The sequence below is a fragment of the Neolamprologus multifasciatus genome, chromosome 7 (assembly GCF_963576455.1).
Source record: "Neolamprologus multifasciatus chromosome 7, fNeoMul1.2, whole genome shotgun sequence".
Lineage (NCBI taxonomy): Eukaryota > Metazoa > Chordata > Actinopteri > Cichliformes > Cichlidae > Neolamprologus > Neolamprologus multifasciatus.
The window spans coordinates 51,304,689-51,330,058 of record NC_140445.1 but is presented as its reverse complement, the minus strand read 5'-3'; the positions used below and the strand labels follow the sequence as shown (position 1 = coordinate 51,330,058).

General features: G+C 39.5%; 1 protein-coding gene across 4 annotated transcripts in view; it reads left to right on the top strand.

Annotated features, from left to right (window-relative positions):
• Positions 1-25,370, top strand: part of LOC146515301 (cGMP-inhibited 3',5'-cyclic phosphodiesterase 3A-like) — a 78,496-nt gene that overhangs the window by 25,452 nt on the left and 27,674 nt on the right. For all 4 annotated transcript variants that reach the window (XM_085167728.1, XM_085167727.1, XM_085167730.1 and 1 more), the window contains exon 2: positions 18,971-19,021. In XM_085167728.1, the coding sequence (XP_085023854.1) occupies positions 18,971-19,021 (51 nt within the window). The remainder of the gene's footprint in view (positions 1-18,970; positions 19,022-25,370) is intronic.

The following is a 25,370-nucleotide window of genomic DNA, read 5'->3' as shown; positions in this document are numbered from 1 at the left end:
CATATTTCACATTTCAGAGCTCTTTTCCCTCTTAACAAATTAAGTCTAATATTGAATTGGTTTGATGATCTGAAATATGAAAGTGTGACATAAGTGCAAAAATGAAGAAACTAAGAGATCACAAAGACAGCAAGTATTTTTCACAGCACGTGTAAATAAACAAAACCAGCCTTTTAACCAGAGATCTTGGCAGATAAATTACAGCATAAAAAATCATTGGTATCGACACTGATTTGTCACGGCGAGTGAGAAGAGCCGTGTGGAAAAGGAAAAAGAGGATCCAAACGCAGGCAGTCGTGAAGGTGTGAAGGTGATTTATTGAACACGAAATATAGAGAGGCAAACGGCAAAACGGAAAACTAAACTATACTGGGACAACCAAACTACAGAGCATGAACAAGAACACGAACCTGAACATAAAGGAAGGAAGACGATGGTACATGATGGTGACGGCAGGGAACACACGGATGAAACATGGTGGGAACGGACCAGCAACTACAATGACAGAGGACACGACTTAAATACACACAGAGAAACACGGGAATTACACACAGCTGAGAATAATCAACAAGACGAGACAGAGGGAAAAGTGAACACACTCACATGAGACCCAAACCTTCACAATAAAACAGGAAATGAGAACACTACACCAAGACGCAGACCTGACACTGAGAGACAGACAGACAGAGAATGACACATGGAACCTGAACTAAACTAAACGTGAGATACAACCGAGAACAAATCCTTAACATGAATAAACAGAAACATAGAATTCTAATAATAATAATCATTATAATAATAATACTCATAGCGCCCAAAACCACGACAATTATTCAAAAATAAACTAACAAGCAAAACTCAAAATACTGGGTCGAAACTGACCCAGAACCGTGACATGATTAGCGGACAAATTGGAACCTAAACACAGTGTTGGTGCAGAATTTAGTAACTCCTGAATCTGTAAATGTGACAAGGTTTCTACCCATTAATGTATAAATTACGAGCTTTTATTTGAGTTAGTGTTCAACTCATTGTTTTTTATTTTTAGTAAATACAGGGCATTATCTCTCTCCCTCTCTCTTGCTGCTTCCAGCTGCTTTATTCACAAGGGGTGGCCACAGCAGGTAGTGCCACATGTTTGATTTGTCAGATGTTTTTACGCTGGTTGGCCTTCCTCACACAATCCCAAAGGGATTTGTGTCTCCTCCTGAGACTGGACCAGGGATTTTTGCTTGTTAGGCAAATGTGTAAATGACTACACAACGGAGCCACTCAACATATCTCATAAACAAGTGAAATAGCCTGGCAAGGAAAATGTTAGTCATAGTCTACTCATCACCGTGTTTCTCTTAAAATATATTTGCTGTTGAACAGAAGCATCATTTAGGTAAACAGCATACTTCAAGTCATGCAGAGTTTGCACATTACCACTGTTCTAGTAGTATATGCCCATTGTATATACACTCTAGAGTTACCCAATTCTGTAGTCCAAAAGAAGCAGAATGCTTTTCCTGTTATGTAATCGTTGTAGTGTGGTAAGTGGCGAGTACAAGTTCCATTCCATTTACGCGATGACGTCCGGTACCCCAAGCTTTTGCTGGGTTGAGTGAGGAAGTCACGTTTCCAACATGATGCAGTGCTTCTTGCTTTTTGCTTTTTTAAATCAAGTTTGGCCTGAATGCTGTGAAGCTTTTCAGACCCCACTGTGAAGCAAGTTAATTAAATGTTTAAGCTTAGTTTAAAAAAGAAAAAACGTTATGTAGAGTGCAACTGTATAGGAATTTCTTTCATTTAGGTATTAATCACATTATTGTATTAACATGTCTGACACTCATACTGTAAGACAAATGGTGGGGGGTCTAGTAAGGAAGCAGACAACTCCACAGGAAAGAGTCTTTTGTCTCTTCAGGACTCTGGGAGGTAGCAAGGGAGTGTGAATCTTAAGGTGTGAAACAGCTGTGTACTGCCTTTTGTTCCTGGAGAAGGTATTTAACTGAGAGCCATGCTAGGCTCAGAGAGACTCTGCTGACCCTGCCCCGTGGTCATGCAGGCTCTCCATCAAGCTTGGTTGTATGTTCTTTGTGTGTTTGGATTAAAGAATGTTAGCTACCGCTCACCGCTCGTCTGCAGGCTTTATTTAAATGGAATACTTTCACAACACAGCTCATGTTTATTACACCAGGTGCTCTCTGCTAATTTGGCATTGTGCATGCCGACTGAGGCTCAACATATACTTTAAAAGAAAAACAAATATAGCCATCATCCTCATCTCAGATATGGTAATTGTGATACTGAACTAGTCCAACTCCACAAAAAAACAACTGTTTGTTGTTCAGTCTTTTTTAACATCTTTGCCTACATCTAAATTTGTGGCCGTGCTAGCTAGCTATTTACATTGGTGAACAAATTGAAAAAAAAAGCCAATGGAATAAGAAAAAAACACTGCAAAACCTCACAAAAGCACAATAACATGACAAGCTAATATTATATGCTAATTGCAAATCTGTATCTACAGTATTATATGAATTGTGATTAAAACACACATTACCTTGAATCCTCTGTTTCTCTTCAGCAAGTCTCAGTGCTTCCTTCACATCCTAGTTTTTCTCACTTTAACTGTTTGGTTATATTATCGACTCCCAAAAAACACTTCTGTTTTTGTTTTATTCAACTTCTGTTGTGTTTTGTGTGCTTTTGCAGTGTTTTGTTGAGTTGAAGTGCATTTGATCTCTCAGGGCCATCGTAAAACAATGACGCAATCAAGAACAATGGGACTTTCCCATATTTTTGATATCCCAGTTTCACTGTCTGCAAACTCTCTGAAACCTATGTCAGAAAAATGTGATTTATTGGTCTGTTTCTGATAAAAAAAAAAAAAAATAAACAAAACACTATTTTGCCCCTGGTTCTCATCCAGCAAATCTCTCTGGTGTGAGGGTAGACTCACAATTATCACAGCCTCGTGTGCCTGGGTGCACAGTCAGCCATTAAAATTTGTCCCCTTAGTGATGCTGGCAACTTTTCCTTATTTGACCTGCGGTGATAATGCTGTGTGGATTGTGATCAATCAGCAGTTTCTTGTAAACCTATGACAGTTTTTAATCAGAAGTTTAATCATTTGCAACTGTGCTACAAAGGACTATTTATTTATTGGAATTATTAATAAACCACAATAATTTAAAGAATGGACTCAGTTTGTAATCTTAGTTAGAAATTCATAAAAATAAGCAAAGACATAAAAAATTTTTTTCCTTTCCCAGAAGGGAGGACGTTTGTAATTGATTCCATTTGTTTGTCTGTCTGTTTGTTAGGAGTCTAGCGTCTACCGTTTTCAGGATATCATTTTCAAATTTTGTGTGATAGTAGGTACCAATAACAGCTTGAGCTTGATCAAGGTCACAGCAAATGAGTAAGAACTTTATATTACGCACAGTTTTTTATGCATTGTCTTTATAATGCACAACAATATACTAGGCCTTGGGGGACATGATTACCTAGGTTGACTAAGAATTTGACTGTAACCTTTAATGTTAACCTAGCGCTATGGAAAACAAATTAAGTCAAGAAACCATATTGAGTAACTTTCTACATGGAAGGGCGTGCTTTTTGTTTTTTCAATATGAAAAAAATGCTTTTTGTTTTTTCAATATGCTCTATGACTATAGCCCTTGCCCTTCTGGGGGCTGTATAACATGAAACATAAGAAAGTCAAAGGCGCTTTTTGTAGGAAACATAAAAAAGGGGGGAAAAGGACTTTAGCCTGTTGTTTGCATGCTATGTCACATATAGCTAGCAACCTTATTTGAAAAAGCAGCAATTCCTTTTTTTCTATGGATGCCTGGATGCTATGGATGTGCTTTAGTGGATTTTTTTTTACAGCATAAGTTAATTTAGTCAAGCAGTAACTTAATGCCATAACAGGAGTACCAAGAGTATTGATTGTAATGATTCAAGGATATGGACCTTTTGTACATTATCATTGTAGGATCCTCATTCTTCCTGTTTGATTCTTTATCACATAAGCTAGAAAAATAATAGGCTGCCCACCCAACACCCAAAAGAAAAACTAAAACTGAAGTATTCCTGTATATTTATGTGGTGAGTTATTTCTTCCGTGCATCCATCTCTTGACAGCAGTTTAGCAATTATTTATGGACTTGATGTTTTAAGTGGAATAGGCTATTTTGGGCAATCCCTGTCCATGAGCTAATGAAAACAGATGGCAAACATGACGCAGTGCTTATTTATTTTATCAGGATAATATATATATATATATATATATATATATATATATATATATATATATATATATATATATATATATATATATATATATATCAAACACAGGCACAGTGAATGACTGCTGCTTTTATAATGTATGATCTTTGCTACTTCTGTTCCACAGCATCTGAGACCGTATCAGTGAGAGCTGAGGCTCATGAATGTGTGGAATGTAAGCTGACGTCAGTGGCCCTACCGTAGCTCCAGTCACATGGCTAGGTAAACACGAGTAGCCATTTGGCCTGCTGTGCGTGGGTTGCATGAGAAGCTCTAATCAAGAGGATCCAAGAACTAAATTCCAAGTTTTTGCTCTCTGTTGTTGAGTGCGAAGAAAACCCAAATCCTCAGTGTATTTTTACTGGGATTCTTTTCATGTTTAAACAGCAGACTAACAAAGGTTTTTTTTTTACTACTGTTTTCCTAGCATGTGGCAAGCCTTAGTACTATTCCAAGTCCTGAACAAACTTGCACACTGTTACAGATATATGCTGTATATGCAATTTCAGACACAACGCAGGTATAGAGATACAATGCATGTTTATTGTAATGCACTGATAAACTAACAGACAACAGTCATGTAAACACATAAATGACCTAAGGCCAGACATGAAGGATGTTCAGATATTATCCATTTAAGCTTAATCATGTGCGTGCACCAGTTGTGCTATATAACAAATACAAGTACATTTACTTCTTTATTTCCAATAATGCTGATTCATTCAGTTGTTTTTCCTCCATCAGACTTTTGGAGGGAACTATTGCACTTTCTACTGATATATCCAACAGTTAGCCGTAAAGAAGACACAGCTGTAACAAATAGCAAGTACCTACCATTACACCAAGCTTAAAACCCTAATAAAGTCTTAGAACTAAAGTTGTTTTTACACATGCAGTGCACTCCTTAACTTCCATGAGCTAACAAGTTTACAGCTAGTGAGCAGGCATCATGTGTCCTGGCTCCTGCACACGCTAGTCAGGCTGCACCTCGGACTAAACCACAGAATATCTCCAATATTGAGAGAGCAGATGACACAAAGTATCGTTTGTTGTCTACATGTGATAAAAGACAACTTCAGACTGTTTCCCCGACCTGATTTTCCAAACAGGTTTCCAATTTCCAAATTTAAAGTTTGTAATATGTCCATGCCATGTCTGCTCAACCCTTTAGCAAAAACAAAGCAAAAGTAAAATCCTTCTTTCACTAATGATTTAATGCATAGCGTCTGAACACCTTTAAAGCATTTGTTCTCTCAAAAAAAACAAAAAAACACCTTTGCTCCTGTAAAGACTGGTGTTGGCTCTCTCTGTGGTAGAGTATCACTTCCTGTTTCTGTTACAACATGCAGTGGTGTTTTTGTGTATTTTATCTGCATAGCCAATTTAATTAAAAATTTTAAGATAACGTCTTATTACGAAGTGTAATCTTAACATGCTTTATCCAAAGCACACTCTCTGTTCATTCATTCACCCGCTAATTATATTCACAGTATTCGCTCACTGTGTCTTTAGGGATTCACTAGCTTAACTTAGCTCGTAGCCAACTAGGGTTGCCAACTTTTTAACTATCAAATCAGGGATACTTTGATGTGCCAGAACCACAATACACAGCCAGCTGAGCATAGTGTAAATATGCACTTTATGTTCATATTATTTAAAAAAACAGTTCTATTTGTTGTTATACATCATCCACCTGGGTCTTACTCAAGAGTTTTTGTTTGGATTCTCAGACTTTTTATCTGATTCAGTGCTCAGCTCAGATAAAATAATTATTATGGGTGATTTTAACATCCATGCAGATACTAAAAATTACAGCCTCAACATGGCATTCATTCTATTATTAGACTCAGTTGGCTTCATTCAAAATGTAAAAGGACCCATTCAACACTTTAATCGTACTCTAGATCATGTTCTGACATATGGCATAGAAACTAAATATTTAACAGTATTTCCTGAAACCCTCTCTTGTCCGATATTTTCCTAATAACAATTTACAGCCATGGATTACACAGCAGTAGGGAATTGATTTCATCATAGTAGACATCTTTCTGAAAGTGCTGTAACTAAGTTTAAGGATATAACTCATCCACTGTTATCTTCTTCAATGCCCTGTGCTAACACAGTGCAGAGCAGCTACCTGAACCGCTATCTTGTTAATATTTTTACAACTCTGGATACTGTAGCTCATCTGAAAAAGAAAGCCTCAAATCAGAAGTGCTTGACTCCCTGGTATAGAATTCAGAATAGAATAGAATAGAATTCAACTTTATTGTCATTGCACATGTCACAAGTACAAGGCAACGAAATGCAGTTTGCATCCATCCAGAAGTGCTTTAGCCATAATATAGATATATTACAAAATATATATTAGCAATAATATAGATATATAGATATATTACAGAAATCAGTCTATTATAGGAATTAGGGTACAGAATATGGGTCTGTTATGGGTATGTATAACTCTCAAACACACACCTTAAAGCAGATAAAGCTGGAGAGGAAGTGCCATCTCACTAATTTAGAAGATCATCATTTTATCTGGAAAGCCAGTTTGCTGTTCTATAGAAAAGCCCTCCAAAAAGCTAGAGCACCTTACTCTTCATTACTGATTGAAGGATATAAGAGCACTGTAACCACGCTGACAAAAAGTCAGAGCTCTGTTAAGCCAAACACTGCTTTAACATTAACTATTAATTTCTTTCTAAGTCTTTCTAAGTTTCTTCTTCTTAGTTGAAAACCCTTCGCTGGCAATGACACCTTGAAGTCTTGAACTCGTGGACATCACCAGATGCTGGGTTTTCCCTTTTTTTAATGCTCTGCCAGGTCTTTACTGCAGCGGCTTTCAGTTGCTGTTTGTTTGTGGGCCTTTCTTTCCAAAATTTAGTCTTCAACAAGTGAAATGCATGCTCATTTGGGTTAATATCAGGTGACTGACTTGGCCTTTCAAGCATATTCCACTTCTCTTGGGTTTTTTTGGCTGTATGTTTTATGTCCATCTGTATTATGAAACACCGCCCAATCAATTTGACTGCATTTAGCTGGATTTGAGCAGACAGTATGTCTATGAAAATCTCCAAAAGTTGATTCTGTTCATCTGGACGAGAAATGTTTTCAGTGGGAGAAATGTTTTGTCACTCATCCAAGTGACTTCTTCAGTCTCAGTTGACTGCAGGTTTCCCCAACCTTATAAACAGTACATTTGCATAATGACTGAAACCAGCACCACTGAAGGAACAATGGGCTGGGAGGTCAGTTCCTTCATCATAATTATACAAATTCTCATGGCCATCAACAAAGGCCACTGATCAATGGCCATGAGTACCATTCACAGAGAGTTGGGGAATGGCTGTTTATGAAAACCTCAGAATTCATCCAGCTGCTTCTGTCCATCATAAAACACTAGTGTTTCAGTGCCACCGGCAACCATGCACGCCCAAGCCATCACACTGCCTCTGCCGTGTTTACAGATGATCTGGTATGCTATGGATCATGAACTGCTCCATGCCTTCTTCATACTTTCGGGAATGTTTTTCCCTCTGCTGGCTTTTTTAAATGTTTTTTTCAAATATTTTTTCTTTTAGCAATGTAATCTAGCCTTTCTCTTCTTCAGGCTTATGAGTGGCTTGCCCTTTGCAGTGAACCCTCTGTCTTTACTTTCATGCAGTCATCTCTTTATGGTAGACTTGGATATCAATACGTCTACCTTCTGGAGAGTGTTGTTCACTTTGTTGGCTATTTTGAAGTGGTTTCTCATCACCATGGAAATAATTCTGGGATCGTCCACCACTGTTGTCTTCTGTGGACATCCAGATCTTTTTGCGTTGCTGAATTCACCAATGCTTTCTTTCTTTCTCAGGATGTACCTGAGACCTCAGTACAGTGTTTGATACTGTAGACCATAATATTTTATCACAGTGATTAGAGCATGCTGTAGATATTAAAGGTACAGTGCAGTGGTTTCAATCATATCTATCTAATAGACACCAATTTGTTCATATAAATTGAGCATCTTCTTCACACTTAATTATGGAGTTCCACAGGGTTCAGTGCTAGGACCAATTCTGTTCACATTATACATGCTTCCCTTAGGCAGTATCATTAGAAGACATAGGATACATTTTCTCTGCTATGCAGATGACACCCAATTTTATCTGTCCACAAAGCCAGATAACACACACCAATTAGTTAAACTACAGAAATGTCTTGAAGACATAAAGACCTTGATGGACTCAAGCTTTCACCTTCTAAATTCAGGTAAACGCGAGGTTACAGAAATGTGGTTTCTAACTGTGGAATAAATTTTTTGCTACATCTTTTCACATCGGAGTCCCATGGAGTTCTTTTTCCTCTTCAAACTAACGTACTGGTCTCACGGCTATACACTCTGGATGACATTGCCCTGGACTTCTGGCAACACTGAGGAATCTTAGAGTCGTTTTTGAATTTAGCAGAATTGAATTTAAAATCCTACTCCTCAAATACAAGGTCTTGAATAATCATGCCTCATCTTAACTTAATGACCTAGTACTGTATCACCCCAGTTGAACTCCCAGAGTATTTAAAAGTAGAATGGAAGGCAGTTTCTTCTGCTTTCAATCCCCTCTTCCAGTTCGGATTTAGGAGACAGACACCATCTCTACTTTTAAGATTAGACTTAAAACTTTCATTTTTGATAAAGCATATAGCTGGGCTAAATCAGATGACCCCTGAATCCTCCCTTAGTTACGCTGCCTAGGGCGGCCTAGGTTGCTACAGGGATTCCTCTATACATGGAGTGTTTCTTATTCAGTCACCTTTTTCACTCTCTGTGTGTTTGTAAACCTCTCTGCATTTAATTATTATTTTTTTTGTTATTTAATCTCTGGCTCTCTTCCACAGTAAGTCTTTTGTCCTGTCTTCATTGACTCACCCCCAACCAGTCGCAGCAGATGGCTGCACCTCCCTAAGCCTGGTTTTGCTGCAGGTTTCTTCCTGTTAAAAAGGAGTTTTTCCTTCCCACTGTTGCCAGTGTGCTTCCTTATTGGGGGTCCTATGATTGTTGGGTTTTTTTTTCTATGTTTTCTTTCTATTATTGTAGGGTCTTTAGTTTACAATATAAAGCACCTTGAGAAAACTGTCATTGTTATTTGGCACTATATAAATAAAACTCAAGTGAATTGAATTGAATTGAAGAATCACTCTGGGTGGTCAAGTCATAGAACTACTGTCACTTTTCACCTGAGCTCTATTATCACCATGCTTTATGTGGTAGCTTTGCCAAAGGCAAAACTGCTACACAGCAGAGTGACAGCATATCATTACTTCAATATGTGTCTTTTTTTAACACATCATATATCACATTGGCAAACAAGACAGGGAGCTTTAAGGTAGTATGTATTGTTTATTGCTTGCTAAGCCTTGGTGAGCTCCAGTGAGGGTGTGATTGAAGAAGATGGCTTTCTGTCACTCAAAGAGCCTGCAGCTTATTTCCCCAGAGGACAGCCGGCATCTCCCCTGACTTATGCCACTGTTTGCTTTCCACTAAGCCAGGTTTCCAGGATAGGCATTAGCATGATGGGTCATTCTTAATGGCCGCATGTTTTGTCTTGTTAAGGAAAAAAAAAAGGCTCAACAGAGACCTGTACCATCATTGTCTCCTCAGAACCTCTAGTTCACGCTATACATGGAACTAGAGCCCAGTACCCCATGGGAATTTCATTGACAAAGCAACTATTTTACAAGCTAATTGTGAAAAACCTGCCAGTGAGGTTGACGTGAGCCTTTTCTACCTGAGCGGGCTACCTGCAAAAAAGAGGAAGCAAAGATTTATTTCCCCATGCAGACATACACACTGTTTATCTGAGCCTGGCATTTACACACTTTCATGCACACACACACACATGTTTAGTTAGTACATAGGGGCTGTCCCGACTGCACGTTTATGTTTGAACACTGGTGATTTATAAAGGATGTAGGGATGTGATTTAAAGGCATTTAAAGGATTTAAAATGTTTCAGCAGACAATTGCTGTCTGTTTGTTTACTGAAGTCCTGTGGGAATCTTGATGGGACTGGAAATTAGGGATGGGTATCGTTTAGGTTTTATCCGATACCAGTACCAAACCGGTACTTTTGAAACGGTGCCGGTGCTTAAACGGTGCTCAAACCGGTGCTTAAAGAATGGAGAACACAAAATTGGTCCAAAAACCTGTTCAGCTGTTTTTTTGTAAAAAGATAACAATGTTAGCCTTTTCTGCAGCTATAGGGCATATATGGTATCACTCTTGGCTGGAAGCAGTGCTTAATCAATGGAAAAAACACAAACTTTGTCCAAAAACCTCTCATGTTTAGCTGTTTTCCACTTTTTCTTTGGTCATTTTAGCCTTTTTGGCCAGGGTGAAGGGAGTATCTGCCATCAAACAAGAAGACAGCCACATGTAACTACGACGGTGTTTGCTAGTTCACCTTACGTGCATTAATTTAATAACGTGGTTAGCTTACTCAACGTAAATTACACACGAACAACATTAAGCTACTCACGCAGAGAAGAACGGCTGCTGCTGCCATCATCATCCGTCATCATTTCTGCTACACTGGCAGGGCTAGGGGCCAGGACTCTCCTCTTCGGGTTTTTGGGGGATGTTGCAAACTCCGGGTCCGATAACAGGCAACCAACACGCAGTAGATGTGCTCGGTGTGAGGTCTCGCAGCAAGCTATCAAATACGGCGCATTTCTCGGCTTTTAACAAAATGCTATACGTCGCCAGGTGTTTCCTCAGATTCGAGGTGTTACCTCCTTTGACAGTATCACCTTAAAGCACTTGTTGCAGGCTGCTGAGTTTGTATCTTTTGCTGTGAAGTACAGCCAGACTTTGACCGCTTCGCCTTGGGCATTTTTAATCTGTAGCTCTAAAAGAACGTACCTACCTGGGCCCGCCTACTACGCTTGCAAAGGTAAAATGATTAGCTAGAGTCCAAAGTGTATGACATCTCAGGAAAAAAAAGCACCGAAATAAAGCACCGAAATGTGCGCTGCTTTTCGGTCTGGTTACTACCATTTATGCCATAATGACACTGGATACCGGTACCCATCCCTACTGGAAATGCTGAAACTGTTTGTGTGCCTGTGTATGTGTGTATATGTGTCTCTGTGTGTGTGTGTGTTTGTCTGTGTGTTTCAGTGGTCCCCCTCTCTGATGAGTAAAGACGGAACACAGAATACAGGCCTTGCTGAGTCAGACCTGTGAATAAAAGATGAAATAATGTATGCTCTGGAGGCAGAATGCATGCATGCAAAAGAAAAAATTCCCTTAGTGTTTTCATAACATGCATTTCCCCAATCTGAAATTATCTTGCAGCAAAGCTTAATTTGTATTCTCGAGCCAGATAAGAGTCATTTCAAAGAGTACAGTTCCACGCATCGCTATTTAGCCAAAAATAACCCAGTTAAGAAATTCTGTGGGGTTTTCTTTGGTTTTCATGTAAAGGTCAGGTCGGAATAGGTTTGTTATTCATCTGTTAATTAACTTTGAAAATCCTGCTTGACATACTTTGCGTCTTCCAAAAGAAATATTGCCTCTTGTCCCAGTCAGACTTATGGCTTCATAAAAAGGTTTTACAGTGGAACACTGTAACACCCACTCCTGCTGTTGTCTGAGACCATTTTTCATGGCTTAAAAAACACCACTGAGCAACAAAATAGAGCAAGCTGGATTAACTCTTCTCATTTGCTGACATTCTTTGTCATCTGGCCTTTCATACACAAATGTGTAATTCACATATGCTTCATTATATATGCAAATTATTTAGCAAGACAAAGTAGAAATGTACAGTTTCTATTCTCTAATGAAAGCTCAGATCATGTAAGAAGCACGTAAGAGAGAATATCTTTCTGGTTAGCTGTTCAACACGCAGGTGTAGTCACCTTTGGGGAAAATACCCCACAGCCGTGGCTTTATTTATCTGTATGGTAAATGAAAGTATTTCAATGAATTTTAATGTCGTAACTGATTTTGTTTGACATAAGCCTTCAAAACAAGTGTGCTGTTTCCTGAGCACAGCTACCGTTGTTGACGTACTGTACACTGTTCAAATCAGTTGGGAATTAAACCGCACAAAGCCCACTGGCACCTTGCAAACCGAACAGAGTAAAGGCTTGTAAAACAAACAAACAAGTGGGGCTGCGCTCCCTTCTAAGCTCTCCAGGACCCAGCAGCAATCCTGACTGTACTATTATACACTAATGGCTTTGGCATGCTGTTTTTGGTATAGGCTGCCAGGTCTGCCCAGCCAGATCCCCTCTTTTTCACCCCGTTGCCTGTGTGGAGCTGGGAGCTCATGAGCAAGGAAAAACAGTGTAATGTTAGCAAAAAGAAATAAATAGGTGTCAATTTTACTCATGAAACACGTCTGTAAAGTCAGTATCAGTAATGTAGGCCTTCACGAACAGATTTTCACTGTCTGTCTGACATATTTCATATCATTGTCTTTGAAAGCTTTTAGGTCAGAATATAGGGTACCCGCACTGAGGTTTTCTCTGGGTCACGGCATCCTTGTCGTGTGTGCGTTCACCCTCAGAGACTGACAGATCTATCTCTGGCAAAGATTCATACAGTGGGTTTCTTCTAGGATCAGCCAAAGTCTCTCCCAGGAAACATAAAGAGGATAAATCCCATTAGTCACGCGTTTGAAATTATAAGCGTCTGAGTAAGAACATGTCACAGGCAAGAGAGGGGAGAGGGAAAAGCCAGTGTGCACATGCAGGACTAATGTGAGAAATATGTCATGGGATCATGCTTGAGCTTGTAAGCTTTTTTTAAAATTGTTTTTTTTTTGGTGATTTTCTTCATTAATTGAGTGCTTTGCAGGAAAATGAATGTGTGCGAGAGAGTGTGTGCACACATTTAGGTGTACATGTGCTAATAAAGTTCCTCATTCCCCGCACACAGCCCCCTCCCCTGCCCTTGGCAGCCCACCTCAATAGTTCCCTTCCCTCTAGCGATGACGCAAATGACCCACGATGATTGACCCCCACGGTAAAACCTGTAAATCATTAGCCAGCATGAATAGGAATGACTCTCCATGCGCTCAACTCAGCCTTCAGGCCCAGAAGGATTTATAAGAGTCCTCCCCAACTGCTACACTTGGGACGGATGTGGCAGAGGAGAAGGTGGAGTGAGGTTTTTGCAGTCACCTGGACAAGGAGCCACACAGTTTGGATCGCAATGTTTTTGTGTGTCTGCCTAAACAGGCTGTAGTTTCTCATTAAACTTTAGCATACACATACCGATTAAACTATCACCCTTTAATTTTGGTTTTTATCCTTTTGAAAGTAGCTTGTGTCAAGACACACACACTTGTGCACCATTATGATTACTTTTATCACTAACATGGGTCCAATTCTCCGAGCTAAATGGACTTTATCTGTCTAGATTTCAGGACGAGGAAATTATAACAAGCCCCTGGTAGACCAAGCAGATTGATCATGTGTCCAGAGTGTAGCTGGTAGATAATTAAGATATTAAAGTTTATCCTGAGAAAACCCCTATATGATTTGGTCTAAATTCTGTGTTATATTCCAAATGCTACCATTATTAAATCCTGATATTATTGCATATTTGTTATCACAATATACTTATTTTCTAAAATGTCTCTAAAACTCATAAAACAAGCAAACAAAACTTTTCAAAGGGCGTCCCAGGAGAAACCGTGCTCGTGACACTAATCATGAGAATACCTCCACCTGCAGGTGTAAAACAAGACTACACCTCGTTGTCAAAGGTAGGGCGAGCAAAGTAGAGTTTTACTGTGGTTCTAACACCCATGAAAGGGAGAATAAAGTTCTTTGATTGTTGCCTTGATGGTGTCCTTAGGGCTAAGCCGCTATAATTTCTGAAGCTTTCACATAGAAAGACTTAGTAGAATCTGTCCTACTTTCTTTATGTCAGCTAGAGTGAAAGCGAGTGCAGGGATGTCTGAGTCAAACACTACAGACATCAGAATATCTTTGACACAGTGCACAGAAAAAAGAACAAAGGAAAATAAAGAAAGGAAATACTCAGAGACCATGAGGCGGTGTGTGTGTGCTCATGTATGAACGAGTGCGCGTGCGCGTGTAGCGGACATATGTGTGAATTCATGACTTTGCAGACCTAACTGTAAGTGAGAGTTTAATTGGACACAGAGGTGCTTCATTAAACCTTTGGGTCAAGCTCACTGGAAATCCTGCAGACTGATCTTTTGGCCTCACAACAGCACCTTAATTAACCCGACCATACTGAAAGATCTGGACACAGCTCTTTTTCTCCCTCCCTCTTCTCTAACTGGCACTGACTTCTCATCCCAGCTTCTAACAGCCCGAGCAGCCACAGACAAATGTATATATATGAGTTATATACATATATATATATACATATACAGGATATTACGTAATACCATATCATATAAATATGCAGAACATAATGAAAAGAAGAAAGGAAATAACCCATATTGTTGTTCAAAATAATTCACCTTTTTAAACTTGATAACAGTGGGAAGTGTTTACTGTGAGGCTTCTGGTTGGTCACAGTAAAAGTGGTGCTATAGGTGCTGCTGCTGCAGCTCCCACCACTTCACAGCCACAGAGATGTGGTTCTCAGCTGGATATTGGCGGGAGCAAGTGAAACAACAAGCATATTCCAGTAGTTTGTTTGTGCTTTGACACCACGGTGTTTGCCCAGCACCTCAGAGGCACGGCAGCGTGCCATGGTGGTAGAAAGGGCATTTTCTGTATACTGGAATCCACACAGCTGCCCTCTTAACACTCTATGCTTGAGGACGGTTGGGAGTTTACTTGGCTGGTACTGTTTGAGCCATGAGATCACAGCTTGGTTGGGATATTGTGCCTGGCTGATCCCCATTACAGTGTAAGAGCATCCTTATTCATTCTTGTAATGCGTTTTGATGCAAATCCTGCTGCGCTGCATTTTACAGTCAAATGTGATCAGTTATTTACGCGAGATAATTAGAAATAAAACTAAAATAGCTGAGACGCGAGCATATAAATTGGTTAGTGTGGTTTTATTTATCCGTGCTGTGTACTTTAAATAACACTCACACCATTTCTCACTGGCTGCAGATTTTACTTTTGTGTTCATGCCATGCTGCTCTGCACCATGCAGACCGATGTCCTTAAAGAGCTTCTTGACGCTTTATTTCCACCTATTGTTGGCGTGCTTCACTGTGATTGGTGCACTTCCTTCAGAGCGATGAGACCAGAGATGTGACTGGCTAAGAGTCACTTTATTGACCACCTCACCCTTTTGGTTTAAATTCACCTTCAGCCAGTCCTTTGGACTTTATGTGCAGCTGCAAATAAAAGAACCAAAATAGCAGGTCCTGTGGGTCAGGCAGATAGACAGTGTCAGCTTTTTGTCACAACTGAAAATATTGCCTTCCCACTCCAATTGGCAAGTAGTATAAATGCAAGAAGGACTGAATGTATAGTGTAATGTGGTTACTTGTTCCTGTTACTTATTTCCAGCTTATTTTGCGGAAGGAGCCTCAGTCTGGCTGCATCTTATAAAGTGAAGTAATCTGCTATTACTATTACTGAGGAGTACCACTCATTCAGATTATAACAACAGTCTCATAAAAATGCCTCGGAGCTTATTGAGTGTGTCATGTTATTCAGGTAACTACAGCAGAAAGACTGAAAGAGACGACTCTACTTTCAAATCACCACCATTAGACCTGGCTTATTCTGACTTATGGACCGGAATAATGAATCAGAGGGTGAAACAAAGGGCACAACTTCTACAAAGTTGTTATTTTTCCCAGTAGGTGTACTGGAGCTTTAGAACAAAAACAAGTCCATTCGAAAGTTTTACTGCTTCAGCTGTGTTATGCTGTCTGGACAGTGTCCACGAAAACCAGGAGATATCTAAGAAATCATTCATGTGTGGTTTTACCTCTTCAGAAATGATACTGGCAGTGACCTTTCGTGTGTTTTAAGTATTTTCTTTGACCACTCTCCTCGATCCCTTCGAAGCAAAGCAAACATAAAGCAAAACCAAGACTTACTTTCTTTCTTCTAGTTGCTGTAGATTGTATACACTGATGTTTAATCCTCTAGTTATTTTTCTTATAGACTCATATTGTTGCTTTTTGCCTCTTTAAAACAGATGATGTGTGTGCATTTGTTTGCTCATTGTTTATTCTAGCACTGGCAGCTTGTATTTAAAAGCGTAAGTGATTTTCCATCTGTGGTTAAACGCACACACACATACTGGCATCCAACTGCACCCACCGTTTGAGAAGAGCAGCTACTGTACATGCACATGTATTAACATTTTTTTTGAGTACTCTCAGAAAAAATAAACTTCTGTGGCCGGGGAAGTCACTCTGCGCAAGAGGCTATCGGCACGACTCAAATGCTGTGCTCAGCTTAGGTATTGTGTGTGGGGTGTTTTTTTTTTTTTGGCACATCAAAGGCAGCGTGTAGACTTCTGTATAGTCTATGTCTGTCTCTCAGAGCAAGGAGATGAAAGGTTGGGTTATATAAGATCGTCAAACAGAAAGGCTGTTTACTCGTGTGCGCCTGGAGAGACTCACTGATACTAGGACTTTCTAATGGAGTTGGACTCTAGCGCAACTGTAGAGTAGCCTACTGCCAGCTCCGTACTGTAAGAAAAGCTGTCATTAGAGCTGTAAAGAATAAGACAAATAGCACTGACTGGCTAATACTATTATCTACAGTGATTTACATCCAGTGCATGAACATACGCCTTTTACACGTTTGATTGTTGACTTCCTTTTGTACTCTATCGAGTATAGCTCTGTTAGTGCATGAGACAGTATGTTCAAGCTCGAAGGAGTTTAAAGCAACTCACAGATGTCATCGTGCACACAGTCATTGCCAAAGCACAAGAGTATGTTTTGGGTAAACCCTTCATATTATGTTTTATTTAACATCCATACTGTAAAACTGTGGCACGTCAGCTGCACCTAAAGAGCGATTTACATTATATACTAGTGACCTTTTTTGCTCTCTGTCACGGTCACCACATTTTGTGCTGCAGTACCCATTGTTGTGAAAACCTTGACTAAAAGGATGAGCGATACAATAACTGTCCCACAAACTTAACAGCAGATTGCACTTTACATTTTGCCACAAAATATGTCGAAGCCGTTGCTTATTAAAGCAATTTAAAGCTGCTGTGACTCCTAAATTCAAGACCTTAAAAACCGTTTCCCCTCACTGCTAAACAACCTACTACTTCTGAGTATGAGCGATGGATCCTGTGCGACTTTCTCCCAAATTTGGAGCTGCTTCTGTTTTCTCACATGAGAAGTTTCTGTCTTTGCTTCTTCTTCTTTTTTCTTTTTTTTTTTTTACAATTTAAAAGTAGGTAGAGCTCAGATGGAAAAAAGGATTTGCTGGATTTTAGCAATACTTGACTGCAAGTGTGGTGACAGCTGGAGGGTTGTTTGCTTATTTTGGCCACTGTCAATCACGTGTGATTAAACCGTGCCCACGCAGTGCAGATGAAGTGTGAAACTGTTCATAGATAATACCCAGAAGCTTTATTACCAAAACTTTATTTTTGATTGCTGCTTATTGAGTATTAATTATTTAACGTTAAAGACACATACTTTAGATTTGAAGTACTCAGTAACAAAAACAATAACCTGCTTGATTTTTTCCAGTGATTTTGTACACCCGGCCGTAAACCGAGGCATTTTTTCCCAATTGTAAAAAATGACACTTAAAATTAACAAATTTTTTTGAATAGAAATTTAAATGCTGTGAATAAAAAAAGCACATTTTCTGTTGGCCTCCAAAGTGTAGTGGGGGTAAAATCCCAGTTTATTAAGAAGGTACAATCCCAGTTCATTAATAGGTACAGGAAGGCAAAAAAATATATACAACTAAATTACCCTAATTGGGCAGCAGTAACAATAACTCTAAAATTGCATTTGTTTAAAACAAAGCAGCACTGTGGGGGAAAAAAAGCTAAACAACAGCGCTGCCCACACAAGCCCACAGCACCGGCAAATGAAAACCCACTGTTTTCCTAATGTTTTTACTCACAGCATGACACAACTCAATGACCTACACTGACACAGTAAATTACACCTGAATTATCAAATTGGCTCTTATGCTGGAGCCTCTTGCCTCAGTGTGTGCAGCAGCAATTTGTCAAAGCAGCCTGCTGGGGTTCTCAGGACTTCTCACTTATGGGGCAGAAAGCCCTAACAGAGCCAGTTGGGCAGAGGGGTGGCTAACGTTGACTTGGCTCTGCAGTGTGCCCACCAACCATCAGCGACAGTCGCTGCACTCCTGCATTTAGTTACTCCCAAGAAAGTGGAAAACGGGTTTACAAGGCCTGTGGGAGGACACAGTGGCTGGTAATTAAACAGCGTAAAAATCCTCAGCCTTCAACAGCCCCTTAGGCGGTGAATAAGAGCTAAAGTAAACCAAACCTGACTGTGAAATTGCATTAGACGTCTGTGCTTAATGGAAAGTGAAAAAAATAGACAAAACCCATTTTTGCTTTTATGAGCGTTTCCATTTCCCCCACACTTCTTCCACTTCTTTGCTTCTTTTTCCTTTCTATTCTGCTTGAGCAGAGTTTATCTGCATTATGGTAGCGCTGCTGCTGTTGTAGGAAGCGAACAGAAACAGGATGTGCAGGACTGTGGTTTGAACATGTTTCTGTTTTTGTTTCCCACAGATGCTCCCCCGTTCGGATTGGGACCACAAGAGAGGCTCCCGAGGATCACAGGTTAGCAGTGTCCACAAGAAAAAGAATAAGAGAGACAGAGAGAACAGGATCTACATCCCCGATCTCTAGCACTCGCCTACATGCACCTTATAAATGACGCAAACAACATAAACCCTACCGCTAACTGGCCTGTTCACACCCACTTATTTTAGTAGTGCTTAAGCAGCATTTCTCTTCCCACCAGTGTCCTTGTTGCACTGTTAGTTTAAAGGACGCGTGCATGTGAGTTGGCTCTGAGGAGCTGCAAAAGCCACCAAAGATCAAGGGAATAGTTCAGTGTAGGGGACGCAGCTTGTAGAGGGCAGGCACAGCCACATCCTCGACAGTACTGTACCTTCTCCATCTTTGTGTGCGCATGTGTATGTTTAAATTTATGTATTGAGTTGCTACAGTGCCACAGGGCAGGACTCTGGAGGACACGGATAACAAACAATGCCCTTGGCACTGGCGTGGCCGTATACACTATGCGTGTGTCCTGTACTGCATGGTCTCCTATCAGGAGGATATCCTTTGGAAATAAATAGACACTGTGTCTTTGCTGACGATGTATGCTTGAGTAGCAACAGATGTTGCAAAAGCTGTAGTTCAGGGTAAGGCAGAGTGGGCGGATAGTGTCAAAAACTGTACAGAGCAGGATTAGACTTGAAAATTACAGCATATAATTTAACAAGAGATACAGCTAATGCAGTTTTGCTAAAAATCAGCCTTACAGTAAAATCCCGCTCCCCTCACGGAGAAGAAATTTTCAATCGCATGCTACCCTCTTAAAATATTGTCCGAGGCAAGCGAGCACATATTTTTTGATTGATGCATTCCCTTAGCTGCCATTTAAATTCAGTGGTCAGTTCTGTCTTTTTTATTTGGACTAGTGCAGTACATTCGTCAGTGGAATCCTGTAATAGTCCAAGGACTGACAAGACATGTAAGAAGTCGGGGCTTATGTTGGCATCTCTCTCCATCTTGTGGCTATTTTCCCTTGGCTCCGCTGTCTTGGACCACGTTGTCGGTCAGAGAGGCCGGTTGCACTTCACTATAGCACCTCATAGCGTGTGTAAATCACACAGAGAGAACCGGAGCGCTTGATTGATCTCCACTGCGTCGCATTCGCCAACATGCACACATTAGCAGGCTCATTTTCCAAACCACATCTTCTTCTTCTTCTTTTTTTTTTCTTTTCCCCCGTGCAAAGCTTGCGGTGGATGTTTTAGCTTAGGAATTGACAGTGAAGTTATGTATGGAAAAGAGCTTTTAAAATATTTGTATTCAACTTGGAGATACATCGGTTTTGGAATATTACCCGAGGAGATTATCGGAGAAAAGAGTACTTGTAGGCCCAGATTTTGTGGATGTTATTCTAAATTACAGCAAGGCTGGAAGAGTGGTCTGTGAGACAGAGGAGCTATGACATCCCAGTCATGTAGAAGATTTTTCAGAAATCGCTGTGAGCGCTTCAAACACCGATCAACATTTCTGAAACTGCAAGTTTGGAAGTTGGAAAATTTCTCTGACGTCTTTCTGGTTGGTCCCATAATAAGAATCTAGTAGATTATTTTCTCATTATGCGGTGTCCTGTGGCAAGAGTGAATTTAAGGGTGATATAGAATGAAAACACTGAACTACTTGTGCTTTTGACTATCCAATGCCTGAAAAAAATAAATAAAAAATGGAATAATATAGATGAATTGCCACTTTTAAGACTTTTTCGAATTACTTTTAATTTTAGTATATCTGCTCATATTCTCTAAACACATGAGTGTGTGCACTGATGTGCTCATGATGAATACATTAACCTCTGGTTTTACACACACACACACTCACACATATATATATATATATATATATATATATATATATATATATATACATATACATATATGTGTGTGTGTGTGTGTGTGTGTATATATATATGTGTGTGTATGTGTGTGTATATATATATATATATATTCTTTTTTTAGCTTCTGCCTCTACCACTCTGTCTCACAGCTTCTGTTTTTTGCATATTAGCTATATTAGTGGGCTCCTTTGCTGGAATTATACACAATGAAATATGTGGAAGAAAAATGTGAAGGGTCAGTGGGCTTGACCTTTCCCAGTAAATCATAAATGAGGGAGTTATGCTTTTTTGTTTTGTTTTGATACCTCGTACAGCCTCCCCGACGAGCCACGTTTTAATAAAATATATAATAGCGTGTAATTGTACCCTGGCTGCAGAGCCGGGATCTGGCGCAGTCAGTCGGAAGGTTTGTGAGGAGAGTTAGGTCGCAGTGGGGCCGAGCGTTGGTCTGAAAGTGAGAAGGGTAGTGCTGCTTCACAAGCTTTGGCTGGGAGTTCGGAGCGTCTCAGTGGAGTTTTGTGTTACCCTTATGCTGTGATTCATACTGTATCACTCCTCTGTTATTCTAGAGAACATCGTCGTCTCCCTAGCTTCTGTTCGCCTAATCCAACCCGACAGATGCAATCAAGGCCATTACGTTAGCTGCGCTACCGCTGAAACAGAAAACTGCACGGTAATGATTATTTCAAAGGTGGTCAAAGTTTTGGGTAAATAAAGTCAAAGTAAGGAACACACTAAAGTATTTTCAGATATATTCCCCAGCTTCCTGCTCAGCACATTCTTGCTCTTCCCATTTTTCTTTTTTTTTTCTTTCTTTTTTTTTGCGTGGGGTTAATTGCAAAATAAGCTCTGCAGTATATGTACATTATGAAAAAGCAGAGTTGCTTACATTATTGCCGGACCTTTAGCTTCCCTCTGGGACACATTATATTCTCACCATTGCACAATTTTCAGAGGCCCACATATCACTGTTACTTTACTGGAGGCTCAGATGACTGTATGTTTAGATGAGTGAGCGGAGAGGTTAAAGGTGCATCAAGTGGACTCTCTCAAAAATTACAAATATGTGACCTTCCTGTCTGTGTATTCCATTAATAATCATCATTAGACAGAAGGATTAGGGTTTTGTTTGTTGCACCGAGTATATTTCATCTGTCCTCCTCAAAGTTTTTGGCGAAAGACATGGGGATACAGCAGGAACACCAGTAATCATATTTCCACTGTTCTGGGTGGTTGCACTGGTCAGCAATGTTGTTTGTAACAGCGAATCCTCCAAAATGTACAGTTTGTGCATATTTAAAATTAATTAAACATAGTGTCACAGGCCTTTAAATTAACTGTTTATTGTGAGGTCAGATAAAATTCAGGTTAACCCCTACTTAGAAGCATTTGCTAATAACACATTGTATTTTGCGGTACATTTCTAGAGCTAAACCTACCTACACAATTGAGTATAGGCCATATATTAGTACAGAGAAAAAGAAAAAAGACTCTCACTCTTCAGGAATGATTGCTGGTTTGTTTTGAATGGCCCTCAGTTTAGTTTATATGAACTGCTGCTCGGGTGCTAATCTATGGCATGGCTATTGATGTACGGTTCTAAAGTGTGTTCACATAAACAATTAAGACCATTGATCATGTGCACTGCTGTTATTCATTGTACAATGTCATAACAGACTGTTCATGCATGGTTTAGTATATGACTTAGCTTTTTGAGCAGTCATAAATTCTGTTTATTGATGATGGTAGTCAGGTTTACCTAATGTAGCATGTCAACCCCCTAACAGTTCGGAGTGTGTGACTAATAGGGCACACATTTCTGGTAATTTTGTGATCAAACTAGGAGGATAAATTGGTGGTTAAGATCAGCAAGCTTTTTGTAAAAGGTTAATGCAAAACATGCTTTATAGCTACAAGCAGGAGTGTAGCCACGTTTGTCAAGCCTTGAAGCAACTGTTGTTGTTATTAAATTGAACTTTTTTGTTTATTTTTAAACAACTATCGAGTCAGCAAAATTAACTTAGTTAACATAGACTGTAAATAAAAGATGAGCTTAACCAGCCCGAGGCCTCCCACTGGTTTTTGGACTTTTAAATAATTATGGCTGACAGGATCTTTTGAGAGCTGGGAGTAGCCATATTTAGATGAAAGTGGAGTGCAAAGTAATTGGCTAACTTCAGCAAACTTCGTTAGCAAGCTGCATTTACAGTCATGGTTAAAAAAATATTACACCTTCTTTAATTTCTATGGTTTTGCATATCAGGACATAATTTTAAAAAAATCTGCAAAAAAGAAAGTCTTTAGCAGGTCTTAAAATGAGATAAATACAGCCTCAAATCAACTCCAAAACACAGCATACTACACCGTCTCATTATTTATTTAACAAAAATCAAATGAATTAGTTAACACAATGCCATAAGTGGACATCCTAGCAAAGGCGTGAACGTCCCAGCAAATCCATCCCAAGAGCAGACCCTGCAACGCTTGGAGAAACTGTATGTTAGTAAATACAAAATCGTTATTATTCTTAGTAAGGATTTTATTTGACATATTAAAAGATTTGTGTTCAAATTACTAAGGCAACCAGGCTGTGATATGTATGCTCAATGATCCCAAGCAGAGCAGCAAATCTACAACAGAATGGCAGAAAAAGAGAAGAATCGAGGTGTTGCAACGATCCAGTCAAAGTTCAGACCTCAACCTGATTGAAATGCTGACCTTAAGAGAGCTATGTGTAAACAAATGCCCGTAAACCTCACTAAACTGAAACAACGCTGTAAAAAATAATGGGCCAAAATTCCTCTACAACCGTGAGAGACTAATAAAGTCATATAGAAAATGATTACTTTAAGTTATTGCAGCTTGTAAAAGCGGTTAGACAAACTACTGAATCATGGGGCGCACTTGTTTTTTCACACAGTGCTTCTGCTTTTTGGCTCAGTTGTTGTTAAATAATTAATGACACCACGTACCTTCTTGTTGAACTCTTAGCAAGTGCGCAAACTTTTCTAAATTTCAAACTTTTAATAATTGTGAAGGACAATAGCAAAAGTTCTTTTTTAAAGGAATACTATTCCTAAATGTTAAAACCCATTGTTTGAATATATTTTATCATTATTTAGTTTACAAACACACATGTGTTGGAGATTCGTTTTTTGTTTGCTTGCTTTTTTCCCAGGCAAGGTGTATTTTGTAGCGGTCACATCTGTCTCCAAGTGAAGCCTGCTGTTGGAGCTATGGCAATGGCCTATGAATTAGACCAAACATCTAACCTTTACACAAAGTGCTTATATCATTTTTGGATATTACATAACTCACTTACAATGTCATCTATTCCAGGACATCCATTGATGATTCTCAAGTGTTATGTTGCAGACTGTTGAAACATTGGGAACATCAGGAGGTATTTTCTGGGCAAGACGCACCTTTTGAGTCATAAGTAAAAGCTGAAAGGCAGGGATAGTTGGGATTTCACATTCTTTATGTTCCCTACAATGAGCTTTTAATAGCTCAAAGTTTAAACTCCTCATGTATAAAGCATTTTATATAGGTCTCACAGAGCAAGGGAATGGCCTAAGTGTTGTAGCAGACAGGCTTCGCTAGCTTTTTGAGTAATCCGGTCGTTAAGTGATGATGTGACGAATCCTACTTCCGGGCCTAAAGTAGTCTGCGTTTAATATGGCGTTTGTGTTGTTAACATGTTTAATGTTTTGTATTTTCTTCTATTTGATCTCAAAAAGCTCCTAAAACAGTCAGTGATCACTGTTGACCTCCCTCGGCTTTTATTACCGCTAATCATTTATTTAAGCTCAGTTTTTAAAACCTTAGGATGTAACTACAGCCCAGCCCATGCAACAGTATATGAATGACTAACCTCGTATTGTGGATGGATTATCTCAGTTGTTCTCCTGGCTGAAGTTTGGTCCTTTTACAGCATCCTGCCATGCGATTGCATTTGTTCCTGACCACCAAGAACACTCACGTTAACTTTTATTGAGTGGAAAAAAAGTTAGCTTGTTTATATTATGCTAACATAACTGTGTCGCTAGCGGTCACGTAGCACATCATTATATACCAGCTAGCCAAACTTCAGTAACCCTACAAACGTCCCTGCTGTTTAGTTTTCTGTCTTCATTTATGTTGTAAGTGATAACAGAGCTGTACGTTTTAAAGTTTTAAAGTTTCCAAAATCCCACAGTCAGGACATGCTATATTGTATTTAGATAGAAGCTAGCGAGCTAACTTCCTGCTAACTTCTAACTCCGTTAAATGTCATAAATTCCATTTTCATGGATGCCTGGATGTTAAACTCAATTGTTACACCTGGTAGAGCAGAACGCTGATCATTTTATTAAAGATGAAAGACTTTAGACAGTTTTTCAACTCTCAGTAATGCCATAGTGATCGTTTGATATATGGACCTGCAGCGGAGTTTAGGCCCAGACACGGCTAGTGACGTCAGACTTAACGACCGGATAGAAATACTACGAATTCCACTGTGTCCAAAAACTCCCA